This window comes from Syngnathus scovelli, chromosome 8 (assembly GCF_024217435.2).
Source record: "Syngnathus scovelli strain Florida chromosome 8, RoL_Ssco_1.2, whole genome shotgun sequence".
Lineage (NCBI taxonomy): Eukaryota > Metazoa > Chordata > Actinopteri > Syngnathiformes > Syngnathidae > Syngnathus > Syngnathus scovelli.
In genome coordinates, this window is record NC_090854.1 from 18596366 (window position 1) to 18622995 (window position 26630).

Here is a 26630-nt window from a genome sequence, read left to right on the forward strand (position 1 = left end):
AATAATTGACAAGTGAAAACAAAATGAACATGCGTAGTACAACTAGCAACAAAGGCAGTTGAGTAAGGACTTTTATTGCAAATGGGCATTGGCGTGTTCAGGCATTGAGGAACTTGGCGTGATGCTTGATATGGTCGCCGATGAACGAGTAGATGAAGAAGTAGCTGTGGTCGTAACCCTGCGGACAGGACGGGGGGGGGAGAAGCCTTTTAACATTAAAAGGAGCACTGTCAGCATTTTGCAAGAATTTGGCCGCTACTACTGACAGGTTGCAGGCGGAACACCACGGGGATCTTCTTGTCAGAGCAGACGGCGATCAAGTTGTCGGGCAGCAGCTGGCCGGCCGACAGGAACTGGTCGTCGCGGCCCTGGTCCAGCAGGATGTCGAGCGGCGGGCCCGAGTAGCCCGCAGCCAGAACCGTGGCGTCGTAGGCCTTGGGGGAGAGAGAGAGAGAGAGGTTGCCGTGACGCTATTTGGTTTCAACGCTTTGGCGGCAAACGTACCTCCCAGGCGGCACGCTCGGGGCCCAGGTAAGCGGCGAGTGCTTTCTGCCCCCACGGGCACTGCGTGGGGTTGCAGATGGGAGCGAAGGCTGACACCGCCTGGGCAAACACCAAAAAGCCCAGTGGGCATCCATCCGAGCAGATGGCCTTCCGGCCCTCCTCAAGCAAGCTGTACCTTGTACTTTCCAGGGTTCTTGAGGGCACAAATGAGCGCCCCGTGGCCACCCATGGAGTGGCCGCTGATGGACATCCTGTCGGGGTCGGCCGGGAACTTGTCGTTGATCACTTTGGGGAGCTGTGGGCGCCGTCAAAAAAAGAAAAAAGCCACGGCGCTTTTTGTTTCAAGGACAGCGCAAAAGCCTGGCACCGTACCTCCCGGGTCACGTAGGAGTACATGCGGTAGTTGCTCTTCCACGGCTCTTGGGTGGCGTCCACGTAGAAACCGGCGCCGGTTCCCAAATCCCAGCTGTCGTCCTCGCCCTCCACGCCGCAGCCACCTGGAACCCACGTGCGGCTGAACTTGAGCAAAGAACACGTCCAAAGGTGGGCGGGCGGCCGGCCGGCCGGCCGGCCAAGTTTGCTTCAAAGACATTTCAACACATCACCAGCACAGCGCAGCACGTACGCGGGCTGGTGTCCGGCGCCACCACGATGATGCCGTTCTCGGCCGCGGCCAGCTGACTTCCCGCCTTGGTGATGAAGTTCTGCTCGGTGCACGTCAGGCCTGGAAGACAGCGCCAGCGCCGTAAGGAGGCTCAACAAGCAAACAAATGTCTCTGAGCTGTACACCTGATCCGGTTCTAATTCAAACGAGGCGAGCTCTGGTTCTCACCTGAGAGCCAGTACAGGACGGGACACTTCTGCGTCTCCGCCTTGGGCGGCAGGAAGATGGCAAACTTCATTTTGCACTTGAGCTCCACACTGCACCGACAACCACGAGAAGAAGAAGGTGAGCCGTAAAGCGAAAGCGAGAAGACGACCTGCAGTTCCCTCACCTGTCATGTTCAAAGACCTTCTGGAAACCTCCTGCGCACTTGTTGGAGGACACCTGAGTGAGCGCCATCTGATGGTGGGACCGAGCATTGCGTTAAGGTGGCACAAGAAACAAACCGACATTTAGCAGGCACAGGTAGGTTTTCATGTAGGGCGATTTGAAGAAGGGACACCTGGAGCAAACCTTGAGCTTTTTTCCTCGTTACGTTAGAATGGCAAAAATGAGCAAAGTCACGCCAAGATCTATTGTACATATGGTTAACCCGATCCCCAAAATAGCGGCTCATGCTGTCGCTGCAGAATGCAGCGCCCGAGAGAACGAACGAGCGAGCGAGCGAGGGAGCGAGCGTCGAGTACGCCGAACAGCAGCGAGTGCCTGTCACTGCCTCAGACGCAGCAAAGCGACGAAAAGCGGACAATAAAGTTAGCGGACAATAAAGTTAGCTTCTTTCCGGGAATGAAAAGTGAGCTGCTTTGCGTTGCCTCTCATTTTGCAGCAATGGCGGACAGCTGCCCGGACGGGACGTACCTTGAGAGAAGACGCCGCGCGTTGCTTGGAAATGGCGCTCCAAACATGCAAGGCAGCCAGGCCTATCCAGAGTCCACGATAGTGTTGACTCCTTCTTTTTTTCAGTTCATATGACTTCAACCAGTAGGTGTCGGTAATGCGCATTGAAGCTGGTGCCACCTCGCCGAAAAACAAAACGAAGAAGAACATGACGTCACTTCCCCTTCACGAACGAGTCGCCAATTGCATTTCTCGTTCACCAACGAACGATCTGTGAGTGAACGAATGAGTGACTGAGTGATTTGCATTTCCAGATCATCGCGAGACCGGATCAGTGAGTCAATGGGTCAACTGCCTGCGTGCCTGCCTGCCTGCCTGCCTGCCTGCCTGCCTGCCTGCCTGCCTGCCTGCCTGCCTGCCTGCCTTCCTTCCTTCCTTCCTTCCTTCCTTCCTTCCTTCCTTCCTTCCTTCCTTCCTTCCTTCCTTCCTTCCTTCCTTCCTTCCTTCCTTCCTTCCTTCCTTCCTTCCTTCCTTCCTTCCCCCCGTGCATCAACGGATCAGTCAGTGAACGTGTTGCGTCGTCTCCCTCCTGGAGTGAACTACGGAAGCCTGAATGTCCCTTTACGATTTGCCAAGGAAAGAAAAAAGCGCCACTTTTATGCACGTTTTACTCCAGCTAACTTTATTGCATGAAGGGATGCGCCGTTATGCAACAACGGGGAGAGTCTTGATTTTATAACACTTATAGTAGGTTTTAAATAACGTGTATGCAAACACATGCCTAAATATTGTTATCCAAAATATCTACTGCAATTTCACATTACATTGCTGGTTTGAAATTTTCTTGTATTATTGCAGGGGTGTCCAAGTCCAGTCCTCGAGGGCCGCATTCCTCCATGTTTTCCAAGTTTCCCTCGTTAAACACACCTGATTCAATGATCAGGCTCCTGCAGAACGTGAGGATGAACTGATCATTTGAATGAGGGAAACTCGGAAAACATGGAGGAATGCGGCCCTCGAGGACTGGACTTGGACACCCCTGCCTTACACCGAGTGCCAAAAGTCCCAATGATCGTGAGCAGCAGGGGGGGCCCCATTTCAACCCCTTACACTGAGTGCCAAGCAGGGAAGAAATGAGTACCATTGTTATAGTCACTGGTATGACTCGGCAGGGGTTTGAACCCACAACCTCCCAATCTCAGGGCGGACACTCTCCTCTCAGGCCACTGAGCTGGTAAACACTTGTATCGTAGTATAACACTTATAGTCGTTTTTAAAGAACGTGTATACCTATAAATATTGTTATCCAATATATCTACTGCAATTTCACATTAGATTGCTGGTTTGAAATTTGCTTTTAATATTATTAATAAACATTTATGTTAAAACTTGTCTGGCGTCTTATTCCTTGTTTTTATATTCGCCAATTAAAACATTAAAATCAGACATTTGGTTAACTGCTTTATATGACAATATGTGTAGGTACACTACACGAGGTTAAAAAAAAAGAGAATAAATAAAGGGTTAATTGCACAACAAAAGCATTTCCTCGCACCTGGGTTCGAACAAAGGTCTTGCCGAGCAAGAGCCCGACTCACTCACCAGTTGGCTATTTCTTGTGTAAGTTTTATTTGTTATGGGTTTTCTTTTGTAAGTTTAACTTTGGGTACTTCGAAAGTGTCATTTTAAATTGTACTTTGCTAGGTGTTCGTGTACACGCGTGGATGACATCTGGAGCTGCTCCATAAAACCATACATCTTCCATGAACTGAGAGCAAGGCTTCCATAGGGTAGTGGTTAGTGCTCTGCGCTTCCATCCCGGCGACCCAGTTTCGAATCTCAGTGGGACCCAAAACATTTTATCATAGAAAATTTGCAACACAGTTGCTCGTGTAACCATAAAACCATTCTTGTCGCATGCACTGAGAGCAAGGCATCCATAGGGTAGTGGTTAGCGCTCTGGGCTTTCACCCCAGCTACCCAGGTTCGAATCTCAGTGGGACCCAAAAAATTTTACCTTAGAAAATTCTGCAACACAGTTGCTCGTGTAACCATAAAACCATACATGTCGCATTCACTGTGAGCAAGGCTTCCATAGGGTAGTGGTTAACGCCCTGGGCTTTCACCCCAGCGAACCAGGTTCGAATCTCAGTGGGACCCAAAAAATTTTATCATAGAAAATTTGCAACACAGTTGCTCGTGTAACCATAAAACCATATATGTCGCATGCACTGAGAGCAAGGCTTCCATAGGGTAGTGGTTAGCGCTCTGGGCTGTCACCCCAGCAACCCAGGTTCGAATCTCAGTGGGACCCAAAAAATTTTATCATAGAAAATTTGCAACACAGTTGCTCGTGTAACCATAAAACCATACATGTCGCATGCACTGAGAGCAAGGCTTCAATAGGGTAGTGGTTAGCGCTCTGGGCTGTCACCCCAGCGACCCAAGTTCGAATCTCAGTGGGACCCAAAAAATTAGGGTTAGAGGTAGGGTTAGGGGTAGGGTTAGAGGTAGGGTTAGGGTTAGGATTAGAGGTGGGGTTGGGGTTACAGGTAGGGTTAGGATAAGGGTTAGGGGTAGGGTTAGAGGTAGGGTTAGGGTTAGGATTAGAGGTGGAGTTGGGGTTAGAGGTAGGGTTAGGGTTAGGGTTAGAGGAAAGGTTAGGGTTAGAGGTGGGGTTAAGGGTGGAGTTAGAGGTAGAGGTAGGGTTGGAGGTGGGGTTAGGGGTTGGGGATGTGGGGTTAGAGGTGGGGGTAGAGGTGGGGTGGGGTTGGAGGTGGGGTTAGAGGCAGGGTTAGAGGTAGAGGTGGGGTTAGAGGTAGAGGTAGGGTTGGAGGTGGGGTTAGGGGCAGGGTTAGGGGTGGAGTTAGAGGTAGGGTTGGAGGTGGGGTCAGGGTTAGGGGTGGAGTTAGAGGTAGAGGTGGGGTTAAAGGTAGGGTTGGAGGTGGGGTTAGAGGTGGGGTTAGAGGTGGGGTTAGAGGTGGGGTTAGAGGTGGGGTTAGGGGTAGGGGTTAGAGGTAGGGTTAGAGGTAGAGGTGGGGTTAGAGGTAGAGGTAGGGTTGGAGGTGGGGTTAGGGTTAGGGGCAGGGTTAGGGGTGGAGTTAGGGGTAGGGGTTAGAGGTAGGGTTAGAGGTAGAGGTAGGGTTGGAGGTAGGGTTGGAGGTGGGGTTGGAGGTGGGGTTAGAGGTGGGGTTAGAGGTAGGGTTAGAGGTGGGGTTAGAGGTGGGGTTAGAGGTGGGGTTAGGGGTAGGGGTTAGAGGTGGGGTTAGAGGTAGGGTTAAGGGTAGGGGTTAGAGGTGGGGGTTAGAGGTAGAGGTAGGGTTAGAGGTGGGGTTAGAGGTGGGGTTAGGGTTGGAGGTAGAGGTAGGGTTAGGGTTTTTCTAAAAAAAAAAAAAAAAAAAAAAACGGTAGTTTAACTACCATGTATGGTAGTTTAACTACCGTGTATGGTAGTTTTTTTTTTTTTTTTTTTAAAAACACGGTAGTTTAACTACCATGTATGGTAGTTTAACTACCGTGTATGGTAGTTTTTTTTTTCTTTTTAAAAACGGTAGTTTAACTACCATGTATGGTAGTTTAACTACCGTGTATGGTAGTTTGTTTTTTTTTTTTCTTTTTTTTTAAACGGTAGTTTAACTACCATGTATGTTTTAACTACCGTTTAAAAAAAAAAAAAAAACTACCATACACGGTAGTTAAACTACCATACATGGTAGTTAAACTACCGTTAAAAAAAAAAAAAAAACTACCATACACGGTAGTTAAACTACCATACATGGTAGTTAAACTACCGTTTTTAAAAAAAAAAAAAAAAAAAACTACCATACACGGTAGTTAAACTACCATACATGGTAGTTAAACTACCGTTTTTAAAAAAAAAAAAAAAAAAAAAAAACTACCATACACGGTAGTTAAACTACCATACATGGTAGTTAAACTACCGTTTTTTTTAAAAAAAAAAAAAAAAAAACTACCATACACGGTAGTTAAACTACCATACATGGTAGTTAAACTACCGTTTTTAAAAAAAAAAAAAAAAAAAAAAACTACCATACACGGTAGTTAAACTACCATACATGGTAGTTAAACTACCGTTTTTTTTAAAAAAAAAAAAAAAAAAACTACCATACACGGTAGTTAAACTACCATACATGGTAGTTAAACTACCGTTTTTTAAAAAAAAAAAAAACAAAACAAAAAAAACTACCATACACGGTAGTTAAACTACCATACATGGTAGTTAAACTACCGTTTTTAAAAAAAAAACTACCATACACGGTAGTTAAACTACCATACATGGTAGTTAAACTACCGTTTAAAAAAAAAAAAAAAAAAACTACCATACACGGTAGTTAAACTACCATACATGGTAGTTAAACTACCGTTTTTTTTTTTTTAGAAAAACCCTAACCCTACCCCCTACCTCCAACCCTAACCCCACCTCTAACCCTACCTCTAACCCCACCTCTAACCCCACCTCTAACCCCACCTCTAACCCTACCTGTAACCCTACCTCTAACCCCACCTCTAACCCCACCTCTAACCCCATCTCTAACCCTACCTCTAACCCCACCTCCAACCCCACCTCCAACCCTACCTCTACCTCTAACCCCACCTCTAACCCTACCTGTAACCCTACCTCTAACCCCACCTCTAACCCCTACCCCTAACCCTACCTCTAACCCTACCTCTAACCCCACCTCCAACCCTACCTCTACCTCTAACCCCACCTCTAACCCCTATTTCCACCCCTAACCCTGCCCCTAACCCTAACCCCACCTCCAACCCCACCTCCAACCCTACCTCTACCTCTAACCCCACCTCTACCTCTAACCCTACCCCTAACCCTGCCTCTAACCATGCCCCTAACCCCACCTCCAACCCCACCTCCAACCCCTAACCCTACCTCTAACCCCTACCCCTAACCCCACCTCCAACCCCACCTCCAACCCTGCCCCTAACCCCACCTCCAACCCCACCCCACCTCTAACCCCTACCCCTAACTCCACCCCTAACCCTGCCTCTAACCCCTACCCCTGACCCCACCTCTAACTCCACCCCTAACCCTAACCCTACCTCTAACCCCAACCCCACCTCTAACCCTAACCCTACCTCTAACCCCAACCCCACCTCTAACCCTAACCCTACCTGTAACCCTACCCCTAACCCTAACCCTACCTCTAACCCTACCTTTAACCCTACCCCTAACCCTACCCCTAATTTTTTGGGTCCCACTGAGATTCGAACCTGGGTCGCTGGGGTGACAGCCCAGAGCGCTAACCACTACCCTATGGAAGCCTTGCTCTCAGTGCATGCGACATGTATGGTTTTATGGTTACACGAGCAACTGTGTTGCAAATTTTCTATGATAAAATTTTTTGGGTCCCACTAAGATTCGAACCTGGGTCGCCGGGATGGAAGCCCAGAGCACTAACCACTACCCTACGGAAGCCTTGCTCTCAGTGCATGCGACATGTATGGTTTTATGGTTACACGAGCAACTGTGTTGTAAAATGTTTTGGGTCCCACTGAGATTCGAACCTGGGTTGCTGGGGTGAAAGCCCAGAGCGCTAACCACTAACCTATGGAAGCCTTGCTCTCAGTGCGTGCGAAATGTATGGTTTTATGGTTACACGAGCAACTGTGTTGCAAATTTTCTATGATAAAATTTTTTGGGTCCCACTGAGATTCGAACCTGGGTCACTGTGGTGAAAGCCCAGAGCATTAACCACTACCCTATGGAAGCCTTGCTCTCAGTGCATGCGACATGTATGGTTTTATGGTTACACGAGCAACTATGTTGTAAAATGTTTTGGGTCCCACTGAGATTCGAACCTGGGTCGCCGGGATGGAAGCCCAGAGCACTAACCACTAACCTATGGAAGCCTTGCTCTCAGCACATGGAACATGTATGGTTTTATGGAGCAGCTCCAGATGTCAACGCGTGTACACGAACACCTAGCAAAGTACAATTTAAAATGACACTTTCGAAGTACCCAAAGTTAAACTTACAAAAGAAAACCCATAACAAATAAAACTTACACAAGAAGAGCCCTAACGTTGCACTTGACAGCTGTCAGTGTCAAATGCAAAATGTAAACAAGGACCATGTGAAAATTAGGTCAATGCAATCTCCGGTTAGAATATGTTATTTTGTAGGTATTAACAAGTAGAATAGTTTTAAATTCGTCATAATTATTTTGGCAGATAATTATGGGATATTTTGGTACACTACACGAGGTAAAAAAAATAATAAGAAAGTGTAGCGAACGATTTGGTGAACGATTCTTTTGAACAAATATTTTGAGTGAACCGATTCTAGATTCAGTTCACTTACTGGAATACACATCGCTCGTACAAAACAGTGCAAGCTATAGTATACTGACTACCTGTCGAAATACCCCACTGGTTAGTGACACGGGCTCTTGCTCGGCAAGAGCTTGGTTCGATCCCAGGTGTGAGGAAATGCTTTTGTTGTGCAATTAACCCTTTATTTATTTATTCTTTTTTATTTTTAACCTCGTGTAGTGATGAGAGCAACAGCGTATTTTTGTTAGTTTATACATACTTCTATACTTTTCATACTGTTATACGTATCATGTCAATCAATGTGTTCATATTTCTATTAATTTATATCATTTGTCATGTCAATCAATGTGTAAATACTCTTATTAAAATGTATACACACAAAGTTATTTAATCAAAACACTGACACAGCACACATTTCCTTTACACATAAGGCACAGCTCAGTAACTCCATGACACAGATACAAAACATTCAGTCAATAACAGGACATTCAGGTGATAACAGAAGAAATGTCTGCCTTATGAGGATATCTTTCCTTCTTTTCCCCTCTCCCTTTTCTTCCTTGTTCCTGTTTGTGGACACTATAAAGCCTTCATCAGAGTGTACAAGCCGAAACATGTCAGGTAATGCAACCTAAATATCTGGTTTGTGATAAAAGAACCCGTTAAATAATTGACAAGCGAAAACAAAATACTATTACTAATACATACTATTATGACAAGTGAAAAATTAAACAAAGTACCAAACTGAACACATTTATTTTGAACCTAAAGGAACGTTTCATACAATTACAATTTGACTCCATAACCGGTCGCCTCGCGAGGCTATTCCCGTTCCATAAAGCCAGGTTTGGTCGGTGTGTCATTCGAAGAATCAATTCTGTTTGTTTATTGACTTTATAGTTTAATTAAGCGCCGTGAAAACATTAACCATTGAAAATGACACAACCTTTTTTATGGTGTGTTGCTCTTCGACTCTTATCAACGTGCTCTCTGAGGGTGAAGATTAGACATGCCTAAATTGAGCATACAGATAAGTGGATTGTTTTTTTTTAGTCAGTGTACATAAATCACAGCTGAAGCGGCTCGCTAAATAAGATCGATCACATTCAGCCACATTTTCAATTGCCGGCTCTCGTTCCCGGTCAAGTCGGGACAAATGTAAGACAACATCATGTCTACCATATTTTTGACAATGACCCCAGGAGGGTGCAGGTCGTAAGGTTGGTGGTGCGCGACGCACATCTGCCAAGCGTCCACCAGCAAAACGTCAATACCCTCGAACATGGCGCGCAGCACCGTGTCCATCTGCAGCGAAAACCAATCACTGAAGTTTAAGACGAGGTCCCGTTTTTGTGCTCGAGGGTTGGGCGTGCGGATCACGATCACCGTCCCAGGCGCCCGGTCCAGAAGTCGCACCACCGCCTTGCGGATCTGCCGGAGGCGGTGTAGGTACATCTCCAGGGGGAAGGGGGCGAAGTCAGCCCAGAGGCTGAGCGCCACCACCGTGTCGGGACCGCCGGTCAGGCCGTCCAGCTCGTTGGCGATGTAGCGCAACTTGCGTGCCATCACGGCGGTGCGGCTGACGATGGGTGGGCCGTGGAAACGAAACCTGAGCACAATTTTGTGGGTGAGGTCCATGGCCCTGAAGGGCCCCACATTTACTTCACCCTCCTCGTCGATTTCTTGTATCCCTGCAGGGCAGAGTGCAGTAAAATTACACACCCAAAAAAACAAGTGATCACGAGCAACCAAATTGTATTATTTGATTCCCTCAACAGGAAACCCATTTTATACTGCAATGAGAGGCACGAACCTGGAATTACGGTGACAAGGTACTCGTACCACTGGCGCATGGTCGAGTCACCGTACATGTAGACCGATTTGTTGGTCAAACACTGAATGATGGACGCACTATCAAACTGGCGCTTGGTCACGCCACCCAATGACCTCCAAACTTCCTTGTAATAGTATCCAGACGTTGCCAACTTTGCGTGGTCCGGGTTTTGAGTGCTGTCACCACCACCCCCTTCAAAAAAATCATGACTCTGAAGATCAACAGTACCATTCGTGGAAGGAAGCACGATGATGTCATTCGATGGGTCAGCATGGATTGGAACGTTGAGGTTTATGCCACTGATGTGAAAAAAATGAGCACAATGGTTAGAACAGAAATACAGAGGTCGGTCGCGCTGCTCCAACAGTACCAGCTGCCAAAAACTCTCATTCTTCTATGACACTCAAAAGTATCTCATTTGGAATATGTGGGTCCATTATTTCAAATGTGTTCTTGAGTTCATGTCAAAAAATCATTGAGTGTGCAAACCTTCGAAAGAGCCACGCTTCGTTGCTGTCGATGATGTTATCAGGGGAGCCTTCGAGGACGTAGCTGTTTCGGGTGTAGCAGCTGAGGTTTTTGGGCTTGTAGCAAAACCACGGGTCGCCGGTGTGAAGGTCCGTGAAATTGCACAGTGGCCCCTGGTCTGGCGGCAGACACATGTTGCACACCGTCTTCTCAGAACGACTACCTTGGCCAAAGATGCTGGAGAAGTGCACCCGATCGGGCCGTTGCTCTCTCAGTCGCCGCAGCACGGCGACGGCCTCGCTCGAATGCACCATCGTGACCTTCACCCGAGCCGGGCCCGCCCACAGCAGCGGGAATCGAGCGCTATAATGTCCGTTGTTGTGGTCCAGCACCTGCCCGGCCACACCTGCCCCGTATTTTGGCGAGCGCAAACTGGCCAACAGCAAATCGCCGCCGTAGGGCTTGGGTCGGCCCTTGAAGTCCCGCATTAGGATGTTCACTTCCAGCTGGTCGCCCACGAACCAGTTTTTGCCATTGCCAATAGAGAAGTGACTATGGAACGGGTCACTTGTCTGGGAGAACTCAAGTGCTTCGGAGCCAGAGGGCGGCTTGGGCCAGGCGATGAGGTCCAGCAAGTTGCGTTCCTCCAACTCTTCTTCAGGTGACAGCAGCTGGGCCAGATGTGGACAGTAAGTGGTGTGCTTGTGGTGAAACGCTTGGTGGGTTTCAGAGATGTTGGATGGCTGGATCTGTGTCTGGTCCTTGCACAGTTCTGACACCAAGTGATTCTTCCAAATCTGAAAAGATGACACGTTATGAAAATATGATTAACCACGGATCATTTTATCCCAGTCATTAACAACTGTTGTAGTGTGTCACAAAAAATGGTCAAGTGTACTGCAAAAAAGTTGGCATTCATATGTAATTGGTTGAAAAAATATTTATTTCTGACAAATAATGTATTTTTGCTCATCACTTTATGCGGGTGATGCATGCAGAAAATCACAGTTAACCATTGTCCAATTATGTAAGTGAATAACAGTTGTGTACCCAGTCGCAGTCACACCACGGTGAGAATTTTTCAGTGTCTTGGTCATGAAGTTTCGAAACATCTAAACTGTAACAGACCAGAGAAGCCTGGGTGATAAACAAAGTTGCGACTTGTCTTCTGAGAAGGCATCACGTTTAAAGGAGACGCTGCAAAAAGTCTTTCAGTCATGACGTTACTTTAGCTAAGGGACGAATATGTTTTAGACGTCAATAGATGCGTTCAGTTTTTAATGTTTGTGGATGTTCACAGATGAATAACTAAGAGGAGTAAATTCATCTGGCAACTCTCCACCTTTATTGATATGAAATGTCTTCAAGGGCCTTTTCCAAGTTGAAAGATCATAGTCACTATGATCACTATGACATAGTGTTTGTTCAAGTTCAAGTTTACTTTATTGTCAAAAATTCTATGTAACAGGGTTAGCACAGAAGTTTGAAATTGCGTTTGACCAGTCTCCAATGTGCAGTTTAACTAAAAACATTTAAATAAGACATTAACATAAGACATAAGTCTTCAAGAGCCTTTTCCAAGTTGAAAGATCATAGTCACTATGATCACTATGACATAGTGTTTATACATGGATATATTTAGTATACTAAATAGGTATTCCAATGGGTTTGACTTTTATCTAAATTTAGATAAATGGGTTTTGCTCGCATTTTGACAGGTTATGTGAAATTAAACATACAGGTTTAAAAAAAAAAAGTTGAACAAGCTTCTCTCACCTCCACATTGATGATATTGTCCAGCAAGAAGATGAGCTCGAACAGGGTGGAAACGATGCGGATAAGTTTCCTATACCTGAGCCACATTTTCACAGTGACTTCGACCTGTCTGACTATCATCAACCGGGACCTAACTTCGTCAAACGAGCGAGACGGAAGCGTCACAAACATAAACCGTGGGGGGGGGGGGGGGGGGGGTATCTTTAAATTTCCGCTCTTTTTGGCACTACGTAAAGACACGTCAGACTGTTTGAAATGACCACAATGTTTCTTTCTTCATTAGGGGGTATTATAGAAAAAGTTTAATTGTACAAGAGTTATCCCATATTTATTTAATATAACTGTGTGTTGTGTTAGATAGTTTGGCAAGAAAAGAAATTTAGCAAAAGAAAGTCTAGTTACATTGAAAACGGCAGATCGAGATATCCCACTAACCACCAGAGGCGGCGGTCCTGGCTACTTTTGCACCCTGGGCAAATCAAAACCATCCATTGCCATTTAATCCCCATGAAAAATAAAACACGTTTTGTCCGAGCACTTACAGTATGTTTTCTCTAAAGAAAGTTACACGTTACAGGGTAAGTAAGCCCACGAGTACATCTTCAGCACACACAGTTGTTGTTTTTTTGTTGGTGGTGGTTTTTTAAATATGGTTTTTAGAGGGTGATCATAACTCGAAAATTTTTATGCTTCAAAAATGTATGTAGTTGTAAATATATTAAAAATACCAAATTTAAGAATGACGCCAAATAGCAAAATGGCGTCATAGCCAGCGACACGGCACAGGTGAGTTGTAAACAAACAGGTGTGTGAGTGATGGGCCATGGATTCAAAAGGCAAAAAGAGAAAGATTGCTGATGAGAACAGAGGCTTTAAGAAAGAATGGACTAGCACGTCCGCCTCACAGTTGGGAGGGAGACATTGAAAACATGCAGGACAGCGCCCCCCAACGACCGGGTTTAAACACCCGTGGCAGAAGCTATGGAATTCCATAGACAGTTGCTTTCTTGTGAGGGGTGACCTAAACTATGAATATATATATAAAAAACAAATAAAGAATTTGGATTGATTGACTTCATTTCAAATGTCCTTCTTTGAATGTATTATTTTTCTTAATTGTTTTTGCACATGGCGGCTCGGTGGCGCACTGGGTAGCACGTCCGCCTCACAGTTGGGAGGGAGACATTGAAAACATGCAGGACAGCGCCCCCCAACGACCGGGTTTAAACACCCGTGGCAGAAGCTATGGAATTCCATAGACAGTTGCTTTCTTGTGAGGGGTGACCTAAACTATGAATATATATATAAAAAACAAATAAAGAATTTGGATTGATTGACTTCATTTCAAATGTCCTTCTTTGAATGTATTATTTTTCTTAATTGTTTTTGCACATGGCGGCTCGGTGGCGCACTGGGTAGCACGTCCGCCTCACAGTTGGGAGGGTGCGGGTTCGATTCCACCTCCGGCCCTCCCTGGGACGGTGGTGGTGGTCCGCACGCCCAACCCTCGAGCTCAAGATCGGGACCTCAGCCTAAAGTTCAGTGACTGGTTTTCGCTGCAGCTGGACACGGTGCTGCGCGCCATGTTCGAGGGTCTTGACGTTTTGCTGGTGGACGCTTGGCAGATGTGTGTGGCGCACCACCAACCTCACGACGTGCACCCTCCTAGGGCCATTGTGATGAACATGGTAGACGTGATGTTGTCCCACGTTTGCCGTGACAGAACCAAAAAGACTGAATGATATTTATAAATCAAACTAGGTGAAGTACAAACCAGTTTATGGCCTGACTGACAAGGAGAAAAAATGCACACACAAACACACACGCCCTCCTTTATTTTGTTAGTATTGATGGGTCTCAGAGATATGTCTAAAAAAACAGAACTTGGAATGTGGTTATTTGTTAGACCGGAGGTCGGCAACTCGCCGCTCCGGAGCCGCCTGCGGCTCTCTAGCACGCCGCCTAGCGGCCCCCTGGAGTTTTTGCAAAAATGCGTGAAAATAGAAAAATACGTTTTGTTTTGTTTTGTTGGTGGTGGTTTTTTAAATATGGTTTTTAGAGGGTGATCATAACAGAAGAATTTTTATGCTTTAAAAATGTATATAATTGTAAATATATGGAAGCCTTGCTCTCAGTGCATGCGACATGTATGGTTTTATGGTTACACGAGCAACTATGTTGTAAAATGTTTTGGGTCCCACTGAGATTCGAACCTGGGTCGCCGGGATGGAAGCCCAGAGCACTAACCACTAACCTATGGAAGCCTTGCTCTCAGCACATGGAACATGTATGGTTTTATGGAGCAGCTCCAGATGTCAACGCGTGTACACGAACACCTAGCAAAGTACAATTTAAAATGACACTTTCGAAGTACCCAAAGTTAAACTTACAAAAGAAAACCCATAACAAATAAAACTTACACAAGAAGAGCCCTAACGTTGCACTTGACAGCTGTCAGTGTCAAATGCAAAATGTAAACAAGGACCATGTGAAAATTAGGTCAATGCAATCTCCGGTTAGAATATGTTATTTTGTAGGTATTAACAAGTAGAATAGTTTTAAATTCGTCATAATTATTTTGGCAGATAATTATGGGATATTTTGGTACACTACACGAGGTAAAAAAAATAATAAAATAAGAAAGTGTAGCGAACGATTTGGTGAACGATTCTTTTGAACAAATATTTTGAGTGAACCGATTCTAGATTCAGTTCACTTACTGGAATACACATCGCTCGTACAAAACAGTGCAAGCTATAGTATACTGACTACCTGTCGAAATACCCCACTGGTTAGTGACACGGGCTCTTGCTCGGCAAGAGCTTGGTTCGATCCCAGGTGTGAGGAAATGCTTTTGTTGTGCAATTAACCCTTTATTTATTTATTCTTTTTTATTTTTAACCTCGTGTAGTGTACCTACACATATTGTCATATAAAGCAGTTAACCAAATGTCTGATTTTAATGTTTTAATTGGCGAATATAAAAACAAGGAATAAGACGCCAGACAAGTTTTAACATAAATGTTTATTAATAATATTAAAAGCAAATTTCAAACCAGCAATCTAATGCGAAATTGCAGTAGATATATTGAATAACAATATTTATACACGTTATTTAAAAACGACTATAAGTGTTATACTACGATACAAGTGTTTACCAGCTCAGTGGCCTGAGAGGAGAGTGTCCGCCCTGAGATTGGGAGGTCGTGGGTTCAAACCCCTGCCGAGTCATACCAGTGACTATAACAATGGTACCCATTTCTTCCCTGCTTGGCACTCAGTGTAAGGGGTTGAAATGGGGCCCCCCCTGCTGCTCACGCTCATTGGGACTTTTAGCACTCAGTGTAAGGTAGTTATTAGGTGCACTTGAAAATGTCGGTGTACCTAATGGAGTGTCCGAGTGACGTCACAGATCAATCAGAAAGTGGGGGTGAGGGTGGGTGTAGCACTTTTCACTTTCCCTTAAGCTTTTTCCCTCATGATGTGCCCTGTTATTAGGTACACCTCATGGACACTTCAATAGGTACAGTGCACGAGGTAAACAATAAATAAGTGAATAAATAAATAAGAAAGTATAGCGAACGATTCGGTGAACGATTCTTTTGAACCGATTCTAAAGATTCAGTTCACTTAAAAGAACTGGAATGCACATTACTAGTCCACAAGTCCAAGCGCTGCTGGGCCGGCGTGCCTCTGGACGACGGCGCTGATTTTGCTCAGCCAGCAGATGGCAGCAGAGCTCAACGAGGCGACCTCTTCTCTTCGTTTGTTTTGAATGGATTTAAGACTAATCATGAACAAATATGGATGTACTGTCATCAGCATCTGCCACGCGCACTTTTTCATCAGCCGTTGGATCCCGTCAGAGTTTGTCTTGATCTGGTTCTTGCGCACCTCTGAATGCAATTTCAAAACATAACAACAACCACCGCGGGCGAGGAACCACCTGCTGCTTCACCACGTTGGCATTTCATGACATTGTTGCCACGTTGCCTTAGCCTTTGCCTACTACTTGGGTGTGACAGGTCAGCAGGCCTGATGCCGGCATCGCCGTTGCCATGGCAACACGCACTCGGACACACGCCCAAGAGTCGCCTGGGGCGTTTGATTGACAGATGGTATTTGGAGGAAGTCGGAGGGGTGCAAAGACTGTGAGTAATAAATACGCAGTACAGGTTGAAACCTGATGTAACCTTTGCAACACCGATGACCCAATAAGAATCAATAATATGCAGTAGCAGCAGCCTGCGCGACCTTTTGCGGCGACCTCCTCCAAGGACTGACCGAGCGAGCGACAACAAGAGACGAAACACACAGAGAAGCACGTCAAACACCGAGTCTGGAAAAGAAGGATGGACCCGGGTGGAGAACCGCTCAAGAACAAAGTGTGTCAAGTTAAGGACCAAAGAATGAAAGCCTTACAAAACAATCAAGAGCCTATTTCCAGCACCAAGTCAAGAACTAAGATGAGAACGTTAAGACAAAGGGAGTCAAAGACACTTCAGGACTGGAGTTATGGAGCACGTCAAGAACTTCACAAAGGACGTGGAGAAAAGCAAAAGGCAGACGAGACGGGAGCGTCGGACGGACAGACGGACGGATGGACGGACGGTGACGAGCCAAACCGATGGATGGATGATGGATGGGCGGACGGACGGATGGACAGAGCAACTGGGACGAATGAAGGAAGGAAGTCAGGCTGGCTAACTACACCTGGAGGATGTCCGCTTTGTGCGCCTGCAGCCAGAGCGCTCACTCTGCTGCGCCAACTAAAAGAGAGCGAGGGAAGGAGGGAGGAGGAAGAGGAGGAGGAGGAGGAGGAGATGGGGGAGGAGAGGGAGCGCCCACTCGAGAGCCAAAGCCAGCGGCAGCGGGAAGGAAACCACAAGCGCAAATCCATTCCGGCTCTCTCCGAAATCCCAGCCCAAGCTTCCGGAGGGATTCTAGTAGACCATGTTTGGCAAAGTCTCCGAGCTACAGGTGAGGGTGCTGGAGACGTGGAGGTAGAAAGGCGGCAAAAGGTACATTTGTCCTTTGGAGACCTCCAACTGAAAGCATCTGGATGGAAGGAGGAGAACAACAGGCGAGGATGAAGACTAGGAACGAGCAGTGAGTGGTCCGGCCGGCCAGCCGGCGCTTGCATCATGAGCCCAACGCGGCCACGTTTCCCGGAGCCCGGGCGGCCGGCCACAGCATGAGCCTGCACGGTGGCGGCGGTGGCGCCAGCAACGTGTCAGAGCTCATCTCTCAAAGCCGGCGGATCCCGGAGCCCCCGCACGGGTTCCGGACGGGCGACGCCAGCCGCGACGGCTGTCCTCACGTCGGGAACGGCTCCGGCGACCCCGGCTTCTGCCGGGACGAGGCGGGCAAAAATTGGGCGGCGCTGCTGATCCTGGCGGCCATCGGCATCACGGTGACGGGCAACATCCTGGTCATCCTGGCCGTGTCTTTGGAGAAGAAGCTCCAGAACGCAACCAACTACTTTTTGATGTCTCTGGCTGTGGCAGACATGCTCTTGGGCGTGTTGGTCATGCCGGTCTCCATGGTGACCGTCCTTTACGGTGAGCTGACATTGGGTGACTCATTCTGGTGGCTCGTGTGGTGTGGCGTGGCGTGGCGTGGCATCGCACGTTTGCCAGCTCCACCATCCCATCCAAAGCCATCTTCGGAGGCAAACTTGAGCTTTTCGTCACGCCGTTACCTCGTCCAATCCGACCAAGTGCTTTGCTGCCATCTTCAGTATTGTAAATGTTGCTGTAGCCTGTCACTCGCCCCCTGCTGAGTGACTCTCGGCAACTTTGACGGTCGCTGGCCTTCGGTTCAGAGAGAGCCCTTCCTTCCTTCCTTCCTTCCTTCCTTCCTTCCTTCCTTCCTTCCTTCCTTCCTTCCTTCCTTCCTTCCTTCCTTCCTTCCGCTTTCCCACTTCCACGTTTGTCCGAGCTGCTTGTGGCGATAAAAAAGTATGACCGCAGATCAAATCCTTCCGTTTTCTATCCTTTGCCAAACGGTTTCATCATTTGAACAGCAAAGCGAATGCCCACTTGAAGTGCTGCCATGACAACACGCACGCCGTAATCTCTTGCACGTTGGGGGGGGGGGGGGGCTGTTTACGAGCTGGCGAAGGCCAACTGCGTTTGAGGCTCTCGCTTTTCCGCCGCCGCCGCCTTCAAAACGTTCAACGACTCACTCGAGCGTTGGAATGGGAAGGCGTCCTTGCTTTGTCGTGCGGTCCTCGAGCGAGCATTTGTACTCACTCCATTTGTCCGTGTGCCTCGTTCAGATTACGGCTGGCCTCTCCCGTCAGAGCTGTGTCCCGTGTGGATCTACCTGGACGTGCTGTTTTCCACGGCGTCCATCATGCACCTGTGCGCCATCTCGCTGGACCGCTACGTGGCCATCCGCAAGCCCATCCACCACAGCCGCTTCAACTCGCGCACCAAGGCCCGCATCAAGATCGTGGCCGTGTGGAGCATCTCGGCCGGCGAGTGCTAGCGCGCATCCAGGCGTTGGTCGGGACACCCACCTGCGGTCGCCACGTGTTAGCATAACATCTGTTAGCGCAACTCAGAGACAAGCGACGCGCATCCATCCGCACGGTTGCCACGTGCGCTGGCTGAATGTGCGTCTGGTGCGCACAGATGCTTTTCTTTTTTTTCCTTGCCGAATACGCTTTGGTCACGTCGCGTCCACGTCATGACGGATTGGGTCATCATCGGCAAGAATTTCGTATGTTGGCCGAACAGCAACCACTGAAGGACGCAAGAGCCGCTAACGGCTAGCGTCGGCTCGGTTGCCACGGCAACCGAGCAGGCACTTGCCATGCTGCTTTCGCGCTTGCTCGCGCCAGCGCTAATATTGTTACTGTTCACACCGGTGTGTGAATGCGTGTGTGCGCCCGCGCGCGCGCGCGTGCAGCCTTTGTAGCAATCCAATTCAAGCGACAATAGCTCCTTTCCAAACAAAGTGAAGCAGATTTGGCCAAAATGTTGCATGACAATGTCAAAAGTGTCCAATTTTGCCCTGCTGGGCTTGTGGCTAACCGCTTTGACTGGGTGTGCTGTGCAGGCATCTCCACGCCCGTCCCGGTTCTGGGACTGCGCGACCCGTCCAAGGTGTTCAAGGACGGCAGCTGCCTGCTGACGGACGACGGCTTCGTGCTGGCCGGCTCCTTCGTGGCCTTCTTCGTGCCGCTCACCATTATGGTGGTCACCTACTTCCTGACCGTCCGGGCCTTGCGCGACGAGGCCGCGCTGCGCTCGGGGCGGCCCAGGTGGGGCGCCGCCGCTGCCGCCGCCGTCACGCTGGGCTTCTTCTCGCAGGCCTCGCTATCCTCCCAGAAGCTGACGCGGCGGGAAGCCGGCGCCGCCCTCTTCGGGCGCCGGACCGCGCAGTCCATCAGCAACGAGCAGAAGGCGTCCAAGGTGCTGGGCGTGGTCTTCTTCCTCTTTGTGGTCATGTGGTGCCCCTTCTTCATCACCAACGTGCTGGCGGCGGCGTGCGAGGCGCCGGCCTGCGATGACGCCCTGGTGGCGGGCCTGCTCAACGTCTTTGTGTGGGTGGGCTACCTGTCGTCCGCCGTCAACCCGCTGGTGTACACGCTGTTCAACAAGACGTACCGCGCCGCCTTCCTGCGCTACCTGCGCTGCCGCTACGCGCCGCCCGCCAACAAGCCGCTGCAGCTCATTCCGCTCAACACCATCCCCCCCATGGCCTACCCCTCCGTCGGGGGCCGACGCAACCCAGGCCCGCTACCCGATTTCTCCCGACGACGGGGCCCGCAGACTGGCGACGAGGACGAAAGCTGCGTGTGAGCCCGCCCCAAAATTTGGGGAAATTAAAAGGACAAGGGAAAGATGAAGAAAAAACCAGGAAAACAAAGAACATGATCAAGAAAAGCCAAAAGTCCAGAAGAAGATTTCAAGTGAGTGAAGTGTGCACCGCTTGCGCAAAACACGCAAAGGGGGTGCGGAGCGCCCCAAGCGAGGCAATGCTTGGGAGAGGAGAGCCTAAAAGGCAAGAAGGGCGCCCCTAAAAGCAGCAAGAAGGGCTGCTGGAGCTGGCAAAGAACCCTCACTGCAGTTGTCAAGGAGACCAAATGTGCTGCCTGCGATGACTCATGCGCCTCATTTTCGCCATGCTGCCATGTGACAAGGGGTGGCTGGGGGGGGGGGGACCCTGGCTTTTCAAAGCGTCGCCTAGCTCGCCCTGTGTCCCTCCATCACCTCCTCACGTCACAAACATCAACACACAGAAGCCGGCAGCTTTTCTTCTTCCCCTCATCATCGTCATCATTTGGCCCTGGTTGCACTCATGTGCCCAATTTGGCTGTCAAAGCAGCACTTGAGGCAGCCAACAATGTTCAGGAGTGCGGCCGGCCAACCGGCCAACCGGCCAGCCATTTTCATCTTCTCCCAAAGGGGAACGTTGATATTCCATGAATGGCAGCTTTCATCCGTTCGTCTTGGGCCTCATCGTTCTTCCCCGTCAAATCTTGCAACTCTTCAATGAACCATTTGTTATCTACAGATGTCAATTTGGTGATTTTTTTTTTAAAGGAAGAGGGTAAAGAATTGTGGTTTGATGTCAATGGTTGTTTTTTTTTTCTCAGCTCTCAAATTGCATTTTGCGTCTGACACGCTGCTCGTTTGCGTTCCCGCACTTGCACGCCTCCTCATGTCCCGTCTTTATTTTTCGCAGAAGCAGAAATATCTTACAGAGCCAGAACGTCACTTTGCTTATTTACATGTCATCTGCGCGTCGCTTGCGTGATGGAAACAAAGAAAGACAAAGAGACAAATTCCCAAGTGACGTGATGGCGGCGGAAGGGGGGGGGGGGGGGGGGCACATTGCGCTCACAATGTATCACCCTGTCCGAGAACGTCGTCGAGGCGCAACGAGCGCACCTTCCCGTTGCTATTGAAAGTTGGCAGGTGTTGCCAAATAAAGACATTGTGGGAAAAAAATCCCTGGGACAACAAGTGGCGCCCGACACCGCGGACCCTTTTCCAATATTGCAAACACCTTTTTGCCGAGACAGCGTTGGTTCAGTCAAAGTCAAGAAAGACCCAGACGGGAAGCGCAATTGCAGCGTTTGCTTGTAACAGACAAATGAAAGCGTTGCGGCCGCCCGCCCGCCCAATAAGGTGCCGTCTTTGAATGCAAAGGACATTTCTCATTTCAGATCCCTCCCGCAGGGTAATTTAGCGTTGCGACAAGTCCATTTTTAGACTGGCACCCCACCCCGCCCCGCCCCGAGGGGCTTAAGCAGAAGTTCCATTACAGCAGCGGTGAATAATTCACCAGGAGGAGATGGGTGGCGAGAGCCGCCCCCACCGACACACCGGGGAGGAATGGAAAGACAAATGGGACCTTTAGCACAGAGCTAAATCAGAGCTAGCGCGTAGCCTTCAAAGATGGCGCGACCGTTTATCGGTGTCAAGTAAGGGGGGGTAGGGGGCTAGTGCCGTGGTCTTACAGCTAAAATGCCTTCCGTGATCCTTTATCGTCATTGGGAAATAAGCAGCTGCTGTGTGTGAAGCTGCGTCCGGTGAGGAGCGCGAGTGCGGTGGAGTGTGTCAACACTGGCGGGGAGTGTGCGCATTAAATAGCCAGAAGAAAAGCTAAAGGGGTGGTGAAGGGTGCCCGCCGCCATCAGGCCACAGAGAAAGGGGAGGGGCTACTTGGGGGGGGGGGGGGGGGGGAGTGTCCACATGAAGTCAAACAGGGAGTGCTTGCTTGTAGCAAGGGGATTAGATAGGAAGCTGGAAGGTGATGTCCACTTGCGCTTCCTTCGCCAGCGAAACGATTTCCGAAAGCCTCACCACCTGCCGACACATATGCGCGAGCTTGATGCGGCCTTTCATCTCACATCTCGTGCATGTGTGCGTGCGCACGTACCATTTTTGCAGCTTCGTCCAGGTCATCGCAGGCCAGGATTTTCAGCGGGCTGGCGGCAATCAGAGCTTTGGCGTCATCCACACGCGTGCCTAGTGAAGAGCGCCCGCCGGTTAGCATGGAGCCAGCCCTACGCACCAGCCCGCGTCATTTAACATAGACGTTGGGCACCTTGCAGTCGCACCACGATGGGGATCTTGAGGTCGAGGTCGCGGACGGCCATGATGATGCCCTGGGCAATGACGTCGCACCTCATGATGCCTCCGAAGATGTTGACCAAAATGGCCTGAACCTGCGGTAGCGGAAAGCCGTGGCCTTTGAGCGAGCGCCACGCTGGGCGCCCACCGTGCTTTGCGCGGGCCGCACCTTCCTGTCGGACGTGATGAGCTTGAAGGCCTCGGTGACCTGGTGGGCGGTGGCCCCGCCACCTACGTCCAAGAAGTTGGCGGGTGTGCCCCCGTGCAGTTTGATGATGTCCATGGTGGCCATGGCCAGGCCGGCGCCGTTCACTAAATGACAAGAGCGAGTCAGCCCTTGCCCCAGCTAGCGGCAAGGAATTGAGCTTCCACGCGCTAGCAGTAAGACAGGTAGGCTCCTGTTAGCTTGCCCCGAGCCACGTGTCCCACTTTTGAACGCACCCAGGCAGCCGATGGTTCCGTCCAAGCCGATGTAGTTGAGGTCGGCTTTGGCCGCCTGCCGGTCGCGCGGGTCCTCCTGGGTCCAGTCTTGTAGGTCAAACACCTTCTTCTGCCGGTAGGCGGCGTTGGAGTCAAAGTTGATCTTGGCATCCATGCACATGACTGCGGGCCCCAAACGGAAGAGCCTGATTGTCGCGTGCGCCTGGCTTCGCCTGGCTTCGCCTGGCTGCGCCTGGCTGCGCCTGGCTGCGCCTGGCTGCGCCTGGCTGCGCCTGGCTGCGCCTGGCTGCGCCTGGCTGCGCCTGGCTGTATGTGGGTGTCACACATACCAATGCCCGAGGAGTCCTCCACCATAGGGTTGATCTCCAGCATGGACGCGTCGTACTTGATGAAGACGTTGTAGAGCTTGATCATGTTCTCGGCCGCCTCCTTCTGCAGCGGCTGCGGAAAGCCCATCTTCTGCGCCACCTGCGGGCCCGCAACGCCGGCCGCTAATTACAATTTCTTACGCAAGACAAACCGCTGCGAGCCAAAACGGCAGCAGCGAGGCGCAAGATTACAACCCTGCCTTCCCAAAATCAGGAGGGCTTTTTTGCCTTGCAAATACAAAAGACGAGCATGTTTGGTAAAGCCCACCTTGAGCGCCTGCTCCATCTTGATGCCCTCCACGATGTCGATGGGCTCCTTGACGATGGCGTCGGGGTTTTCCGCCGCCACGTCCTCGATGTTGACGCCGCCCTGCGAGCTGCCGATCAACACGGGGCCCTGCGGCAGAGGGCGGCTCGGCTACAAATGCGCACTGCGGCCGCCAGCTTCTTTTGTCCTTTTCCAAAAGTCCAATATTGGATGGCTACTAGTCTGAATCTGGCCGGCAAGCTCCATTGGCAAGCTCTGTCATACGCTGCCATCTAGCGGTGCGGTGCCCCTGCGCGCAAACTGCTTGTTGGTGGGCCGATCCGCTTGAGAAATATGTGGCTTGTCATATTGTTATTTTCAATGTCATCAAATGTTCCAGTTGATGATCTAAAATGGACCTTTTTTATTTTTTAGCGACGAAACGTTTCCTTTCGTCATCGGGGGAGATCAGACTTGGTCTCACCTTCTCATGCTGGCAGTTTTGGGCCGTACCTGGAAGGACCTCTCCATGGTGATGGCGAAGTAGTACTCCCGGCGCGGGTAGCGCCGCTCGCAGATGAAGACCTGGTTGCAGATGCGACCCGCCTCGCCCGTTTGCTTGGTGTACAGCTTGCGGCCAATCATCTGGGAGGAAATGTCCCGCGCCTCCTCGGGCCTGCCGCACGTGCACGCACGCTCGCCACCATTAAAAATGAGCCAGTCAGGCAGTGAGACGGTGGGCGGCTTACGAGTAGACGATCCGGACGCCTCCTTTCAGTCCGCCCTCGAACGTTCCTTTCCCTCGTCCGCCTGCCAGCACCTGAGCCTTCACCACCAGGTCTTTGGAACCTGTCGTGCGCGCGCGCACGCACGCACACACACACGTTTGTAAATGGCAACAGTGCAGCGTGGTCGAGAGATCTGAAAAAGTGGAACTTCTTTTAAATGATACGCGACAATTATTCTCCCCCAAAATGAATTTGTTTTCAACTTATTACATATTATTTCCCTTGCAGACACTTTTTGCCTAAAATATAACCAAGATGAACCAAACAATAAGCATGTTGTTTTCCTATATTTTCTCAAAAATTCGAATGAGTTCTCAAAAGAAACGTTGGGTTCAACAAAAAAAAGAAAAAAAATTGAAATTGGTTTTACAAATACTACTAAAAATATGACAAACGCAAATGTTGTGCATTAAGTGTCGGGAATAAAACTATGTGCTGGCATTTGTTGCGTCTCTTTGAGTGAAAACGACAGCACGGCTGAGGCCGGCGAGAGCGCTAACAGCTGTTTAAGACACACGCACGTGCTGACTTGCACGTTCACGTAGATTGACGCCGATGATCCCGTGGGCTGAGCCGGGTGCATTTCCTTTTGTTGCACGGCAGAGGAGCCAACGCCGCAATTTGGCAGCTTTGCTTTCTCGGTACTGACCGATCTGCTTGGCAATGGCGTAGGCCTCGTCCGAGGAGCTGGCCACCATGCCGGCGGGGACCGAGATGCCGGCGTCCTTCAGCAGGCCGAGGCTCATGTACTCATGGAGGGACAGGCTCCTCCGCTGCTGCTGCTGCTGACACGGCGCCGACGCGTGGCCTCCCAGCAGACCTGAAGAGCCCGCCAGAGCCTGGACACGCACACAGGGAACCGCTAACAACGAGGCAGGACCAAGTCATTAAGCTTGCGTTCCGAGCACAATTTTGCCAGAGGGGCGAGTGACGTACAGCATGATCGATGGCAGCAGTAACTTTGACTGTTTTCTTATTCAGCAATCATTTGTTGAAAAATAACGATAGGTAGTGCAATTAAAATGCAAATATTTTCCTTGACATGATGAATAACTTCGATAAATCATTTGGATTAGAATATTGATCACATTATTCTGAGAAGCATTATTTTCACCATAATGGTTATCTAATTGTTTCAGGGTTTTTTCCGCTTCCAAATATCGGACTTCCATCTTTACATGGGATCACAACTTGGCTGGTGGTGAATTCCAAAATATTGAAGAAGAGAAGAGAAATGATACCGTAAATAAGAGGTATAAAAAAACGGAGGTAGCACACCCCCAGACAAAAATACTTAAAATACGAGATATTGAGGGGGGCGGTGTACGCTGCTAAAAGAGCAAAGCACCTGTGTGATCAATCCCGACAGTTGACAGTTCTTGTTGACGTTTACGACCATGAATGACGACATTCGCTCACTTGTTTACTTGCGTTAGCTGTGCTGGGTTATGCTATGCTATGCTATGCTGTGTTATGCTATGCTACGCTATGCTACGCTATGCTACGCTATGCTGTGCTGCGGTGACACATTTAGCTCATGCGTGGAGAGAACAGCGGTCCAGCTAACTAGTGAGAAGTCACCAGCGTGCCAGCTCGCTGCGCACATCAAACGCCAACAAAAAGCAGACTTTCGTGCGGCTATTTAAGAGTTAAAGCTAACGCCGCACTGCTTAGCGTATAAAAGCAACTAGCAATGCGGCTAATGTCCGTTTGACCCTGTCACTTCAGTGGCTGCTGTGGCGGTCAAAGGAGGCCGTGGCGGCGAGACTCGAACGGCCACCCGGCGACCGAAGCCTTCGCTCGCAGGTGCTTAAAAGCTCACCTTGGAAGCGGCGCTAAGAGCACCTCTGGGCCCCGAGTTCCTCAGGCTTGCCGTCAAACGGCCGCAGATCAGGGACGTCGCCATGTCTGCTTGTCAGGGGATGCCTGGTCGTGCGCATGCGCAGGACACGGCCAATTCCCACGAGTGCCGCGTTCTATGACGTCGGACACGCTGAAAATACTCTTGAACCTGATCACTGAAGAGCTTCCTCTCGCTCTCATGTTATGTTAGCACCTTCACCACAACCTGCTTGCCATTTCCAATAATGGCCCATGCACCTTCACCACAGCCTGCTTGCCATTTCAAATAATGGCCCATGAACCAGAAACGTTTTAAAAGTAAGGAAACAAATGACTTAGTGTTCATAAAGGCATCGCGGCCATACAGCACGCAGTTCGTACATTTTCACAGCCTTTACTCTCATTTTGATCTTAACGCTTCTTCATCATGTCTTCGGAGCTTAGCTAAATTGGCACTCCTC

General features: G+C 49.4%; 4 protein-coding genes across 6 annotated transcripts; 1 reads left to right on the plus strand and 3 right to left on the minus strand.

Moving 5' to 3' along the window:
• Nucleotides 1-57: 57 nt before the first annotated feature.
• esd (esterase D/formylglutathione hydrolase) lies at nucleotides 58-2395 on the minus strand. Its single transcript, XM_049729191.2, has 9 exons — nucleotides 2027-2395; nucleotides 1500-1567; nucleotides 1337-1425; nucleotides 1130-1228; nucleotides 877-1001; nucleotides 680-799; nucleotides 505-603; nucleotides 267-434; nucleotides 58-178 (listed from the first exon to the last, which is right to left on the minus strand). The coding sequence occupies exons 1-9, from the start codon at nucleotides 2213-2215 to the stop codon at nucleotides 98-100; spliced, it is 1038 nt and encodes a 345-aa protein (XP_049585148.1). The 5' UTR covers nucleotides 2216-2395; the 3' UTR covers nucleotides 58-97.
• htr2aa (5-hydroxytryptamine (serotonin) receptor 2A, genome duplicate a) lies at nucleotides 2218-21292 on the plus strand. Of its 2 annotated transcripts, none has more exons than XM_049729186.2 (3): nucleotides 2218-2339; nucleotides 18673-18873; nucleotides 19458-21292. In XM_049729186.2, exons 2-3 carry the CDS (start codon nucleotides 18750-18752, stop codon nucleotides 20201-20203), a joined length of 870 nt encoding a protein of 289 aa, XP_049585143.1. In that variant the 5' UTR covers nucleotides 2218-2339; nucleotides 18673-18749; the 3' UTR covers nucleotides 20204-21292. The 2 variants fall into 2 exon arrangements, with proteins under 2 accessions (XP_049585143.1, XP_049585141.1); XM_049729184.2 differs by lacking the exon at nucleotides 2218-2339 and adding an exon at nucleotides 17224-17953.
• LOC125974210 (NXPE family member 3-like) lies at nucleotides 8674-12575 on the minus strand. Its single transcript, XM_049729181.2, has 4 exons — nucleotides 12393-12575; nucleotides 10638-11413; nucleotides 10128-10447; nucleotides 8674-10005 (listed from the first exon to the last, which is right to left on the minus strand). Exons 1-4 carry the CDS (start codon nucleotides 12561-12563, stop codon nucleotides 9401-9403), a joined length of 1872 nt encoding a protein of 623 aa, XP_049585138.1. The 5' UTR covers nucleotides 12564-12575; the 3' UTR covers nucleotides 8674-9400.
• On the minus strand, nucleotides 21063-26289 carry sucla2 (succinate-CoA ligase ADP-forming subunit beta). 2 transcript variants are annotated; one of them, XM_049729183.1, is made up of 11 exons: nucleotides 26150-26289; nucleotides 24977-25166; nucleotides 24289-24388; nucleotides 24053-24215; nucleotides 23561-23689; nucleotides 23254-23392; nucleotides 22925-23086; nucleotides 22653-22795; nucleotides 22458-22578; nucleotides 22290-22378; nucleotides 21063-22216 (listed from the first exon to the last, which is right to left on the minus strand). In XM_049729183.1, the coding sequence occupies exons 1-11, from the start codon at nucleotides 26231-26233 to the stop codon at nucleotides 22142-22144; spliced, it is 1395 nt and encodes a 464-aa protein (XP_049585140.1). In that variant the 5' UTR covers nucleotides 26234-26289; the 3' UTR covers nucleotides 21063-22141. The 2 variants fall into 2 exon arrangements, with proteins under 2 accessions (XP_049585140.1, XP_049585139.1); XM_049729182.1 differs by having other exon boundaries at nucleotides 22925-23130; nucleotides 23175-23392.
• Between the last annotated feature and the right edge of the window lie 341 nt (nucleotides 26290-26630).